The following is a 14,336-nucleotide window of genomic DNA, read 5'->3' on the forward strand; positions in this document are numbered from 1 at the left end:
TGTGTGTGTGTGTGTCTGTGTGTGTGTGTGTCTGTGTGTGTGTGTGTGTGTCTGTCTGTGTCTGTCTGTCTGCTTGCTCTCTGTACCTGTGAGTATCTCTTCTTTCTCTCCCTGTCTCCCTCTCTCTCTCTGGTGTACCCAGAATTTCTGACTCGGAACAGAAGTCTCCACAGCGGATTCACGTGTGGTGTCTCTTTGCTTTTCCAGTTCCTCCAGGAGTGATACAGAACGGAACGCGGGTTCTGAGCCGAGGCCTGTTCCCCGGGGTCCGGCCATTGCCAGTCACGCCCATTGGGATGACAGCGGCTGTGAGGTAAGGGGCCCTGCTGGGCCCAGCCCCCCTGCGCAGCGGGAAGGGCGCGGTGCGTCCCACGGGGCCACCTGGGGCTGGGGAAGAGCAGCCTCTGCGTGGTCAGGGCGGAAATAGCTTGGGTGTCTGAAGGTGTTAAAGGAGCTCCCGAGGACCCAGTCCAGGTGCCGGCTTCTCCTCCTCAGGCTGTCAAATTACCCTGCTCTCTTTGCAGATGAGATGAAGCAGAATGGCCGTGAAGCGGCTCTGTTCTGAGAAGGTGGGGTAACATGAGCAGAAGGAAATGGTGGGCAGGGCAGGCATTAGATTCTGGGCTAACTGGTCAACCTCCAGACCCAGCCCTGTCACCTGGGCATGTCTGACTGGGCAGGGCAGGCATTAGATTCTGGGCTAACTGGTCAACCTCCAGACCCAGCCCTGTCACCTGGGCATGTCTGACCTCTGTGGGTTAGCTCCCTCATCCATGAAACTCCTCTGCCTCCTGGGAAGGCTTGCAATGAAACATGCAAAATGGCGGGTGTGACAAGTGCTCCGGTGAGTGGTCTGTAAATACGAGGTCGCACCAGCCCCCCACTCCCAAGAATCAGCTCAGCTGCCGAACCTCGTGGACTCTTCCTTGGGAAGTTTCTTGCCTCCACCCTTCTCAGCTCCTCTGCCAGCCCCAGGAGAGGGCCCATCGCTTGCGCGGGAGGGAGTGCCTCCCCCCTGCCCACCCCCACCCTCCCGACAGCCGTCGCCAGGCTGGTTTTCTAAAATGTGCCTCCCCAGCTGTTTGCAGAAGTGTCCCCGTCGACTCCCGCCGTCTCACCCTGATGCCCCGCTGGCGCTCCCGTCTCCTCCAGCCAGATTTGTTCTCCAGATGATGCAGGGTTGGCCCGTCTTGTTCTGCAGTTTCCTCTCTGCAGCTCTCCCTCCGCCTCCGTGTGGAGAGCAGCACCTCCTTCTCGGCCCGTCACACAAACGGTCCCTTCCCCAGGCTTTTCTGAACAGGCCTCTGAGTCAGCCTCAGAGTAGTTCTCTTTTCTTGGCACACGTAACCCCGTGCTTTGGGCGTGGCCCTTCGGTGAGTGGCGCTATGTGTGTCCCGCTCTGTCCTCTGTGGTTTGCTTGCTGAGGACCAGGGCTGGGTCTCACTCGCTTGGCTGAGGCCTTGTCGCACACTCAGTGTTGGGCCCCGATTGCTTGTTAGAAGAGACCTGCCTTGCTGGGCTGTGTCCCTTCACGACACTGCACCCCAGCTTCTTCCCAGCACTTCTGGATCAAGTTCATACTTAAAGGGCATTTCGCTTTCATACTGTTTCATGTTCCAGAGGAAACCATCCCCAGAAGTCTGTTAACTGGGGCTTGAGGGAACTGCAGGCTCAGGCTCTGTGATGGCATCAACCACGTGGAGATTCTCCGCTCACTCCTGGTTTTATTTTATCTTTTGGCTGCGTGTGCGGGATCGTAGTTCTCTGACCAGGGATCCAACACACTTCTCCTGCGTTGGAAGCTCAGAGTCTTAACCCCTGGACCACCAGGAAAATCCCTTCCTTGTGCCTTTTAACCCTCCCAGCAAACCAACTGCTTTTGCCAGAGTTGTTCAGACGCTAAATGATGTCCGACTCTTTGCAACCCCGTGGACTACAGCATGCCAGGCCTCCCTGTCCATCACCAACTCCCAGAGTTTACTCAAACTCATGTCCATCGAGTTGGTGATGCCATCCAGCCATCTCATCCTCTTGTCATCCCCTTCTCTTCCTGCCTTCAATCTTTCCCAGCATTAGGGTCTTTTCCAGTGAATCAGCTCTTCACATCAGGTGGCCAAGGTATTGGAGCTTTAGCATCAGTCCTTCCAATGAATAAGTAAGTAAGTAAGTGTTAGTCACTCAATCGTGCCCGACTCTTTGCAACCCCATGAACTGTAGCCCACCAGGCTCCTCTGTCCATCAGACTTTCCAGGCAGGGATACTACTGACTGAGCTACAAGGGAAGCCATGAATAGTCAGGGTTGATTTCCTTTAGGATGGACTGATTGAATTTCCTTGCCATCCTATCTTCAGGGCAGATGCTGGTATTTGGAACCTACTAAGGAGGGAAGTTGGTAGGAGTTAGAATAGTAATTGTATGATAAAGCCAGTTATCATTTCTGCTAACCAGACGTGGTGTTACTTTCCAAAAGTGTGGAAAGGTTCTTTTTCTTGTGCTTCTCCCATATCTTTCTTAGATATCTTGAGATCAGTAATTTATGACCTTCAGTTCATGAGTGGTAAGCCTCTTCCTTCGAGCCAAATAGCTATGCCTTGGCCTCACACTGTGAGAGAGACATACTCTGTCTCCCGCCTAAGCTCCTCACGTGCCTTTCTGGTTGGGAAGGCTGCAGACTCTTCTCACATGCCGTAAGGATCTCCTTTCATTGCAGACACTAAGCGTAGACTTCAGTTTATTGTCCTCAGCATCTTCTCGGTGCCTTTTTAAGCAAACGGAGTTCTCCCTGTGACCCCAGCCATTCCCTGGGAGAAGGGAAGGGCCAGGCAGAGGGAAAGGAGGCCTGAGACAGACCTGGCTTTCAGCAGGAGCTGCCTCCTCATTTTATTAGCCTCACGACACATGTGATTGCTGACTTTTGGTGATTAGAACCCTCTAGAGGTATTATTTAAAATACTGGTTTTTTTAACTGGTTGTATTTTGGTCAGAAGGTAACATAGCACTGTTGCGGCTGTTGACTTGCTAAGTCGTGTCTGACTCTGTGATTCCCAGGGACTGTGGCACACCAGGCCTCCATTTCCCTCACCATCTCCTGGAATTCGCCCAAGTTCATGTCCATTGAACTGGTGATGTTATCGGTAGCGCTGCAGAAAGACAATGATAACTTATTTGTGGTCAAAGAGTTGCTACTCAGCCATCCCAGCCAACACCTCACTTACACTCCTGCCACAGGAAAAGACCACAGGCAGGTTCTGGCCCAGACGTGTGTGTCCGTCAGGTCCAGCTGGGAGAGACAGAAGCACGCTAGGGACTCAAACAGGGAGACTTCAAAATAAAGAATCGTTAGCCAGGTAGAGACTTATTAGCCAGGCGGCTGGAAGAGAACTCGGGGTGTTAAGGAGGGAACGAACAACTAACTGCAGGGAGCGGCCACAGCCCGTCCGGTGAGGTCTGAATGTTGCTCCTCGAGGCTGGGTCTCAGAGCTCCCAGGAGCGGCCGGGGCTGGGATCTAGGCCTCTCTAGGAGGAGACTCTGAGCTCAGAGGAGGGACCGGTGGAAGGCCCAGCGGGGGTCTCTAGGGAGAAGGCTGCTACTGGTGCCCACGCCTCTCTGGGCACATGAAGAGGTGGGGCCTGCAGGCACTGGAGGAATCGCAGACTCGATTCAGGGGCTGCTGTAGGATTGACTACTGCTTCAGTGGAGAGAGGCCTGGCTGGTGGGTTGCAGAAATGGGGCACAGGGCAGGGGTCACAGCCCTTCCCCCACCCCATCCAAGACTCGGGAGGGCAGAGCCAGGTGGGCTCGGACAGGCGGCCTGGCAAGGAGTGCTGCAGGCAGCCTGGGGCCCGGGGGCTGTAGCTCTGCGTGCCCGTCCTCTCCAGAAGCACACAGCCCAGAGCAGCGAGCTTCCCCGGCGTCACCGGAGGTCTGAGCAGAATCCTCTCGGTAAAACGTACAGCCGCAGTGTGTAGAGACAAGCTCCCATTTGCACAAACAGAAAACCACGGTGTGTTAGCCATTATCCCAATACCAGCTCTGCACTTTCCACCTCAGTTTTAAGAGACTTCAGGGAGAGGAAGGCTCCAGAAGGTCAGGGACCCTCGCTTATAATACCTTTTCCTTCCTATGGCCTAAGTGCCTGGCAAATAGGTGGCGCGACACCTTCAGGAAAAATGAACATAACCATGTGGGTATTTGCAGGAGGCTGTGTAAAGCCCACTGAGGACAGTTTAGGGGGAGAGAAAATCCTGTTTTGCGCTTTCAGGTTCATTGTAATTGAAATTTCTTTTTCTTTTTTAATTTGGCCATGTGTCAGCTGAACCTAGATTCAGCTGAGGTTAAAGGGAAAACAGCCCAGCAGAGACCAGAACCACAGCAGGCGTCCTCTGCCAGACCACGTGGCGGTGACCAGGGGTCCCTGAGGGCCTCCCGCCGCCCCATCCGCTCAGCGGGGGCTGGCAGGAGGGCCAGGGGTCATTAGCGCCCCCTGGAGACCTGTTTGCTACCCTGCTTTGTGTGACAGGTTTTCTGTGTGAGTCTAAGCAACTTCTCCTCAAGTGAAAATATTTGTCTTTGGGGGATGTGTTGTTGTTTTTTTTTTATTCCCCTCTGCTGAGTGCCAAAGGCCACGTTTGTTTGTCTCAACTCTGAAACCGTTATTGACGTAGATGAAGTGTTACTTTTATTAGCCGATCACTACACAGCTTGTATTTGCTGGGTTCCTTTGCATGTAATTATGATGTGAAATCTCCTTGTAAGAGTATCTGTCAATAGTGTAATTGACTTTACCGTGTTGACTTTTTACTCAGTAACCTCAGGGATCGGCCCATCCTTAGACATTGGAAACCCGCTTATTTTTAAATTTGCCTAGGCGGGGAGTCCTTGAGACACATTATCCTCAAAGAAACTGGTCCCACTTCTCCAGGTTTTATCGTGTGTCTTCTGCTGCCTCTCCAGTGAGATCCCTTGCAGAGAATACCTTTGAATGGGAGAGTCATAGCCCCAGAAGAACTGCTTCTGGGTCTCTTGGGAAACGGATCATAAGAACTTCTCAACTGCAGGCCACAGCAGCCCCCCTCGGCCTGGGCCACCTTGTGTGCACGGCTTAGGACTCTCCGACCCTAAGCGACCTCTCAGGTGCCAAGGAACTATGAACGTCAAGGCTTGCCTGAAGATTGAGAGAGAGCTGGTGGGTGTGCCCTCCTTCCAGGCAGATTCTTCACTGCTGAGCCATCGGAGAAGCCTTTCGTATATCAAGAGAGCTCAGAAATTGCACACGTGAACTTGGGAACCAAGTTTCCTGGGTCCATAGCCTGTAACTGTGAGGCCTCGGGCCAGGCTTCTCAGAAGAAAACCAGCACCTCCCTTAGGAGTTACGAGGATTAATACACAGTTTCATACCTGGCACAGAGTAAACAGTACACAAGTGTTCAATAAATACATGATTAACAAGCACACCTGTTCATAAATGGTAAAGGGCTTTTCTCCAAAGATACACAAAGGGTACATAGAACAGGCAGTCAGCACACAGAAAGATGCTCAGCATCACTAATCGCTAGGGAAGTGCAGGTCAAGACTACAGTGAGATAGTGCTTCACCCTCCTTAGGATGGCACTAGCAAGAAGACAGAAAGTAGTAAGTGTTGACAAGGTTATGGCAAAGTTGGAAGCCTTGAGCACTGTCGGTGGGAGCGTAAGGTGGTGCAGCCACTGTGGGAAAGAGTATGGCAGGTCCCTTGGGCTGCAGGGAGATCAACCCGTCCATCCTAAAGGAGGCCAGCCCTGGGTGTTCATTGGAAGGACTGATGCTGAAACTGAAGCTCCAATACTCTGGCCACCTGAGGCGAAGAGCTGACTCATTGGAAAAGACCCTGATGCTGGGAGGGATTGGGGGCAGGAGGAGAAGGGGACGACAGAGGATGAGATGGTTGGATGGCATCACCGACTCAATGGACATGAGTTTGAGTAAACCGCGGGAGTTGGGGATGGACAGGGAGGCCTGGCGTGCTGCAGTCCACGGGGTCACAAAGAGTCGGACACGACTGAGCGTCTGAACTGAACTGGAGACCTATAAGCAACCCAGGCGTCCATCAGTAGATGAGCAAACAAGCAAGATGTGGAGTGTGTACACACGGGAGAATATTCAGCCTTTAAGCAGAAGGAAGTTCTGATCCATGCCACAATATGGGTGTACCTTGAGGACATTTAAGTGAAATAAGCTACTCATAAAAAGAGAGATACTGTATGACCCCACTTAAATGAACAGTCTTGTTTATGGAGACAGAGCATAGAATGGTGGTTGCCAGTGACTCTGCAGAGAGAGGGAATGGAGTCATTGTTTACTGGGGACGAGTCACAGTTTTACGGGGTGAAGGGTCCTAGAGATGGATGGTGGGACATCGGCAACGTTATGAGTGTATTTAATGCCACTAAGCCGTGCGCTTAACAAAGGTTTAGTTTTGTTTTTGGTAAGTTTTTTTGTTAATGTTTGTGTATTTTATTACAATTGTTTAAAGCGTAAAAGAAAATGAAATGTGTGGAGAGCTTTATGATTCATCTGCCTGCCCCCTATGCACCTTCCCAGATCTCCTCTCTGAGCGCCTGAAGCTCAGTCCCAAACCCCAGAAAAGGCTTAGATTGAGTTTGCGGGCCACCTTCAGGACAGTGCACACTTGTGGCAAAGCCCGGGTTTAAGGAGTCGTGACAGTAATCTAAACCATGTGTTAGTCGTTCAGTCGTGTCCGACTCGTTGTGACCCGTGGACTGTAGCCCACCAGGCTCCTCTGTCCCTGGGATTTTCCAGGCAAGAATACTGGAGTGGGGTGCCATTCCCTTCTCCAGGGGGTATTCCCAACCCACGGATTGAACCTGGGTCTCCCATACTACAGGCAGACTCTACCGTCTGAGCCACCAGGGAAGCCCGTCTAAACCATAGCATGTTATAAAATTACAGGAAAGTTTCATTTGATCACCACCTTAGGCTGCCAAATATTTTTTGGAGCTTTAAGGACCTCACATGAAAATGCAGTACCCCTGAAACAGGAAGCAAGTCAGGAATTAATGGTTCTATTGTCATGAAGAATTAATGGTTCTGTTGTTGGAGAAGACAATGGCACCCCAGTCCAGTACTCTTGCCTGGAAAATCCCATGTACGGAGGAGCTTGGAAGGTTGCAGTCCATGGGGTCGGTAAGAGTCGGACACGACTGAGCGACTTCACTTTCACGCATTGGAGAAGGAAATGGCAACCCACTCCAGTGCTCTTGCCTGGAGAATCCCAGGGACAGGGCAGCCTGATGGGCTGCCGTCTGTGGGGTCGCACAGTCAGACACGACTGAAGCAACGTAGCAGCAGCAGCATTGTCATACGAAGCATTAATACTTAAGGTCCTGTCAAAATGAAGTCACCAGGAAAATGCATCTATCCGCTTCAGATCTGCTCCTGGTCACTGTCTTTGTCTTTACCTTGGAGGACATGTTTGTCACAGGAGTTCAGGCAGCCTGCAACCTTCAGTGTGAAGATAGGGTGGGGCCCGGTGATATCACTGGAAGGAAAGTTTGCCACTGATCTGTTTTTTGTTTTAATTTAAAAACCAAGTACCTGTCAGCTTTCATCTTTTGAGACCGTGGTCTTTGAAGGCAGTTCTGAAACTCCGTATTAGGTTATGCTTTGTGGTGGGAAGGAGAGGAGGAAAAGGTAAAGGGGCAAGGGGAAAACACCACCAGGGGGATGAAGGACGCACGTGAGCTCCCTCTGGGCCCCCAGCTCAGCTTCTGTCTCCACTTCTGGCTCTCCTGGTCCAGAAATCAAAACAGTGACCAGCAGATTCACTGTGTGATGTGTGAGCCACGTTCTGCAGTTGCCCCTCGTGTTTCAAACCGGTGGCATTGGTTAAGGCCTTTGAAAGTCCTGGCAGCTTTTCCTATTGTATGTAAAAAGTCCTCTGCGCTCCTGATGATGCTGGACTGTGCCAAATGCAAAATGATTCACGGAGGAGAGTTCCAGGGTCGTTCCTGTAGTGATCTGTGACCACAGAGAACAGCATATGAGTGCATAATGCAATAAGGAGTCGCAGTTGTCTCAGTCTTCTAAGGGGACCCCTTGCAGCTCATGGGAGGAGACCGTGCCCCTTCCCGCCGCCAACGTGGAGACGACCACCGAGGCGGATCCCCTGGCATCGTTGACCCCATGTGCTTTCCAGGAAGGGCTACAGGGCAGAGGAGGCGTCGGAGGCCCCCGCAGCTGCTAAAGAGAACCACAATCCCAAATTCTGCATGTGCTATTCCTGGGCTTTTAGAAGTGTTTTCGATATCCATAAGGAACACATTTAATTTTGCTTGATGTGAATTTTGTCTATTGATGTCTGGAATGGTACTTTATATCTTCTCTTCTGACTTGCTCCTTACCCTCTTTATTCATCACAGAGTTTATTTGGTTTGCTTCATGCAGTTGTAACTGATGGTGTTTTCATACCTAGATAACATTCCACTGTGTGGCTGTGCCACAGAAAAAAATTTTTTTAAGGTATCTGAAGTGTTTGTAGTTACTTGCTTTTACAGAGTTGCCATGGGGATTCCTGTCCATGCCTACAGTTTCATCTAAGATGCATATTTCGGTGTGGGAGTTTTTGGTTTATACAGGGTTAACGTGCTCAACTGTACCAGAGGATGACAGATTGTTTTCTGAAGTGCTGGTATCCATGTACACGCCTCCCAGCAGAGCATGGTACTTCCCACTCCTCGGCGTCTTCACCGACATGTGGAGTCGTCATCCTGTGCAGTTTCAACCAGTCTGGTGGATATGGAACAGTATCTTGCAGCATTTAATTTCCATTTCCCTTCTTACTGAAGAGGTTGCACAGTTCTCCATTTATTTAACTGTTAACTGGCGGCTTGAATATGCTCTTTGATGGATTGCCTGTTCAACAGTTTATTCCTGTTTCTATCAGCTTGTTTTCTTTTCTTCTTATCTTTTTTGGACTTCTTTGTATATTCTGGGTAATAACCCTTTATTGACTATCTTGTTGTTGAGTCACTCTTTGCGACCCCATGGACTACAGCACGCCAGGCTTCCCTGTCCTTCACTATCTCCCAGAGTTTGTTCAAACTCATGTCCATTAAGTCAGTGACGCCATCCAGCCATCTCATCCTCTGTCGTCCCCTTCTCCTCCTGCCTTCAGTCTTTCCCAGCATCAGGGTCTTTTCCAATGAGTCGGCTCTTCGCGTCAGGTGGTCAAAGTATTGGAGTTTCAGCTTCGCATCAGTCTTCCCAATGAACATTCAAGACTGATTTCCATCAGGATGGACTGGTTGGATCTCCTTGCAGTCCAAGGACTCCCAAGAGTCTTCTCCAGCACTAAAATTTGAAAGTACTACAACACATCAGTCTTCAGCACTCAGCCTTTTTTATGGTCCAGCTCTCACATCTGTACATGGCTGTACGAACCTTTGTTAGCAAAGTGATGTCCCTCCTTTGTAATATGCTGTTATTGACCGGATGTGCTGCTAGTTTGTGGATGGTCATTTCACTGTCCATAGTAATGTCTTCTGATGAACAGAAGCTCTTAATTTTCATGCTCAGTAATCACTTTGTAATGAAATCTAGTGTCTTTAAAAAGTCCCTACTCTGAGATTATATGGTCTTCTGTAGTTTTTTTCTAAAAGATTTAAAAATTTTTTTCCTATATCATTTTTTTTTTAATTTTTTTTTCCTATATCATTTAAATACTATAATCCATCTGGAGTTAATTATTTGTATATTGATTTTTTTCAGGCAACCTTGCTAAATAAACTGACTTAGTAAATTTACTAATCTATCTGTAGATTCTTCTGTGTATAAAATCAAATAATAGTGGGGATTTTTCTTATATCCCGTCCTATTTTTTCCTGCCCTATTAGAGTTAGAGCCTCTGAGTAAAAGTAATGATAACAGACCTCTTTACATTGTTTCCTCCTTTCTCACCTTTGTTATTTGGCTGCGTCCGACCTTAGTTGAGGCACACAGGCTCTCTACGTGTGGCTCCAGTGTGCAGGCTCAGTGATTGCCTGTGGGGGCTCGGTTGCTCCACAGCTCGGAGCATCCAAGTTCCCTGACCGAGGACAGAGCCCGCATCTCCCGCGCTGCAGGAGGGACTCTTAACTCCTGAACCGCCACCAAAGCCCCCGTGTTGTTTCTTATTTTAAAGAGTGCCGTGTTATTGAAGAACAACCGACGTCCTGTGTGTTACTGGTTTTTTAGGAAATATACCTTATCGTTACAAAAATATTCCTTCTATATTTGGCTTGCAGTGGTAGTTGACTGTAAATGGTTGTTGAATTTCATCAAAGAAATGTTTACATCATTTAGCAGAACTGTAAATTTTTTTGTCATTGTTTTACATGGTGGTGAATTACATGATAAATTCCTAATTCTAAATAAAACCTACATTTCTAATGTACTGGTGATACATTTTTTACGTATCGCTAGCGTTGGAGAATCCCAGGGACGGGGGAGCCTGGTGGGCCGCCGTCTGTGGGGTCACACAGAGTCGGACACGACTGAAGCGACTCAGCAGCAGCAGCGTTGGCACACCAGCGTCTTCTCCATGAATCTTTGCATAGTTGCCCATATCCATGCTTCTCTAGTGCTAGCTTTATCTAGTTTTAGTGTCAGGATTACATTATTCTCACATAATGCATTAAAGAGTATTTGCTCTTAGATTCCCTGAGTTTAGGTAAGATTGAAATTAATCTGTTGCTTGATGTTTGGTGGAACTTACTTGCAAAACACTGCAGAGCTGGTGTTTTTTTTTTTGTGGGATGATTTTAACTATTGAGTGAATTTCTTTAATTCTTATGGTATAACTTATTTTTCATTTCTTTTTAAATTCGTTTTGGTAACTGTAGGGATTTGTCCATATCACCTGCTTTTAAAAATGTGGCATAAAGTTATTTATATCTGTCATCTTTTCAATGTCTTTTGTAGTTGCATCCCTTTAATTTCTTATTTCATTTTATTACCTCTCTTTTTGCTTAACCTTAACACACATAGTGTTTTTTCTCTAGAAGAATCAACTTTGGAGCTTTTTAAAATTATTATAATTACCTCTATTTTGTATCTCTTTTCTATATCATTGATTTCTGCTAGTTTCTTTATAATTTCCTTTCTTTCTTTGAGTTTATTCTTTTTTATTGTGGTGATCTGAATTGGATACTTTTATTTAAAACTTTTATTCTTTTATATAAAAGGTTAAGGTTACACTTTCCTTCAACCCGCTGCTTAGTTGTAGCCCTAAATTTTGGTGCCTTTTATTTTCTTTATTGTTACAAGTTCAAAGTATTTACTAATTTTCATCTTGCTTTCTTCTTTCACTCATAGGTGTTTCTAGAAGTGTGTTTTTAAATTTTCAAACCTATGAGGAGGTGGTTTTTGCTTATTTTTGTTTTTAGTTACATCATTAATTATTAATTACAGTGCACTGTGGTCAGAAGATTCATCTGTAAGATACTGCTGTTTGAAGTCTGTGGAGACTTGCTACGTGGTCTTGTAGTTTATACCATTTTCTATTATAAATATTTGGTGTGTGCTTCAAAGTCACATTCCATATCTGTTATGAGCACATGTTTTGTGTATGTCCACGAGTTCAGATCTACATATGAGCCGTGTCTGGGGGAGAAGGGAGAAGAGGGAGAGATGTGGGTTTGACCATTTCTTCCTGCAGTTCTTCCAGTTTGGGTGTATTTTGAAGCAATCTTATTGGAGGTCTCCATGTTTAGAACAGTTATATATTCCTGGCGATTGACCCTTTCGGAATATGTCATGACTCTCTCTGTCTATAGTAACGATTTTTGCCCTAAAATCTATGGTGTCTGGTCTAATATAGCTGTGTCAGCCTGGCACCCTGGTTTTCCTCCTTTTACTTTTAACCTTTCTTAGTCCTTACGTCTTAGGGTCATCTCTTACAAACGGCGTATGACTTTTTCTTTTAAAGTCTGTGTTAATGATCTTTACCTTTCAGTGGAGATGCTAGCCTGTTTTAAACGACATGTGGACTTGCTTCTACCATCTTGGTTTGCCTTTGTTTGCCCCGCCTCCCATACTCCTCTCTGACGCTGTTGTGTTTTCATTGCTGCACCTGATTTTGGCCTGTGTGCTCACTGCTGCGGGCTTTGTCTGGGTGTTGAGAGCGGGGCGGCTCTCTCGCTGCGCACACAGGCTCCTCGCTGCTGTCTTCTCTTGCTCCGGATCGTGGGCTCTGCACAGGCCCAGTATCTGTGGCCCACGGGCTTAGCTGCTCCAAGGCACGTGGGGTCTTCTGGACCAGGGATCGAACCCATGTCTCCTGCACTGGCGGGCAGATTCTTTACCACTGAGCTCCAGGGAAGCCCACTAACATTGTTTTAAATTGACCACGATTCTTCTACTTGTCATTCCTTCCCGCCCCCCAGTGGTTTATAAGTTACATAGATCTTTCTGTTCTTTCAGTGTTGATCCTAGAATTTTTAGCATGAATATTTTAAAATGTGCAGAGTTCATCAGTATCGTTAACCTCCTGCTCAATACAAGACCTCTGGAATGCTTTAACTTCTGTTCTCTCCGCCTCCCAAATGATACGCTACATTTGTCTGGGACTTGAGCTCTATTTCATATTTCAGTTTCTTTAAGTCAGTTATTATCGTTGGCCCAACTTCCGTGGTGGCTCAGACGGTAAAGCGTCTGTCTACAATGTGGGAGACCTGGGTTCGAGCCCTGGGTTGGGAAGATCCCCTGGAGAAGGAAATGGCAATCCACTCCAGTACTGTTGCCTGGAAAATCCCATGGACAGAGGAGCCTGGTGGGCTGCAGTCTGTGGGGTCGAAAGAGTCGGACACGACTGAGCGGCTTCCATATCCATAGGTTCTGCATCCATGGATTCAGTCAACTGCTGATAGAAAATATTAGGAAATAAAAAGAATTCCGGAAAGTTCCAAAGATCAGAACTTACTTGCCCTGTGCACTAGCCATTGTTTGCATAGCCTTTATCCAGACATGGTGTTAGGCATTACAAGTAATCCTGAGATGATTTAAAATGTATTGAAGGACATGCCTAGGTTCTAGGCAAATACTGTACCATTTTGTAAAAGGGACTTGCATGTTCACAGATTTTTATATCTGTGGGGACCTGGAACCAAAGCCCCCACAGACACCAGGGGACAGCTCGGTGTCACCAAGAGTCACCACTTGAGTACATTTCCTTTGCTCAGCATTTTTTTTCTCTTGCGTCTCAGACTTCTCTTGCTTTGGGCTTTTGTTTAACTTTTATTTTATTTTGGAATATAGCTGATCTTCAGTGTTGCTCAGTTCCAGGCGTGCAGCAGAATGATTCAGTTATCCAGTGCGTGTACCCATGCTTCTGATTCTCTCCCCGTGTAGGCTATCATTAACAGAGTCCTCGCTCTCCAGTAGGTCCTTGTGGAGTCTCTATTTTATATGTAGGCGTGTGTGGATTTAGTCCCAGCCTTACCCCTGTGCTAACCACAAGTTTGTCTTCTCTTTTTTTCCTGAAGAATACTCTTAAGAAGTTCCTATCATTGAGTAGCTGCTTTTAATCAAAGTCTTGACTTTTTTGTCTGAAAATATTTTTATTTTGCCTTCTTTCTTGTTGTTGCTGTTGTTCAGTTGCTGAGTCATGTCTGACTCTGCGACCCCGTGGACTGAGTGAGGCACGGGGGGCCTTACTGTCCTCACTGTCTCCCGGGCTTGCTCAAGTTCACATCCATGGAGTCGGTGATGCTGTGTGACCATCTCATCCTCTGCTGCCCTCATCTCCTTTTGCCTTCAGCCTCTCGCGGGGCCTTCGTTCTCGGATGATAGTATTGTAGTTGGACAGCTACTTTTTCTCTCTCATTTTGAGGTTACTGTTCTACCTCGTCTGAGTCACTGGTTTTCTTAACTCCTCCCCCTCGTTAGGGGCCGTGTCTCCTTTCTCGCACTTCTAAACCTGTGTGTGTCTGTGTGTGTGTGTCTCTGTGTGTGTGTGTGTCTGTGTGTGTGTCTGTGATGACTTAGTCTATCTGGGTGTGTGTGTGTCTGGGTGTGTGTGTGTCTGTGTGTGTGTATGTGTCTGTGATGACTTAGTCTGTCTGGGTGTGTGTGTCTGTGTGTCTGTGTGTGTCAGTGTGTCTGTGTCTGTCTGTGTGTCTGTGATGACTTAGTCTATCTGGGTGTGTGTGTGTCTGTGTGTGTCTGTGTGTCTCTCTATCTGTCTGTGATGACTTAGTCTATCTCAGTGTGTGTGTGTGTGTGTGTCTGTCTGTCTGTCTGTGATGACTTAGTCTATCTGGGTGTGTGTGTGTCTGTGTGTGTGTGTGTCTGTGTGTGTGT

General features: G+C 47.6%; 1 protein-coding gene across 6 annotated transcripts in view; it reads left to right on the top strand.

Annotated features, from left to right (window-relative positions):
• Positions 1-14,336, top strand: part of FOXN3 (forkhead box N3) — a 440,728-nt gene that overhangs the window by 413,862 nt on the left and 12,530 nt on the right. For all 6 annotated transcript variants that reach the window (XM_040227481.1, XM_040227484.1, XM_040227485.1 and 3 more), the window contains one exon: positions 208-313. In XM_040227481.1, coding sequence (XP_040083415.1) covers positions 208-313 — 106 coding nt within the window. The remainder of the gene's footprint in view (positions 1-207; positions 314-14,336) is intronic.

This window comes from Oryx dammah, unplaced genomic scaffold (genome assembly GCF_014754425.2).
Source record: "Oryx dammah isolate SB20612 unplaced genomic scaffold, SCBI_Odam_1.1 HiC_scaffold_26, whole genome shotgun sequence".
In the NCBI taxonomy this organism is placed as follows: domain Eukaryota; kingdom Metazoa; phylum Chordata; class Mammalia; order Artiodactyla; family Bovidae; genus Oryx; species Oryx dammah.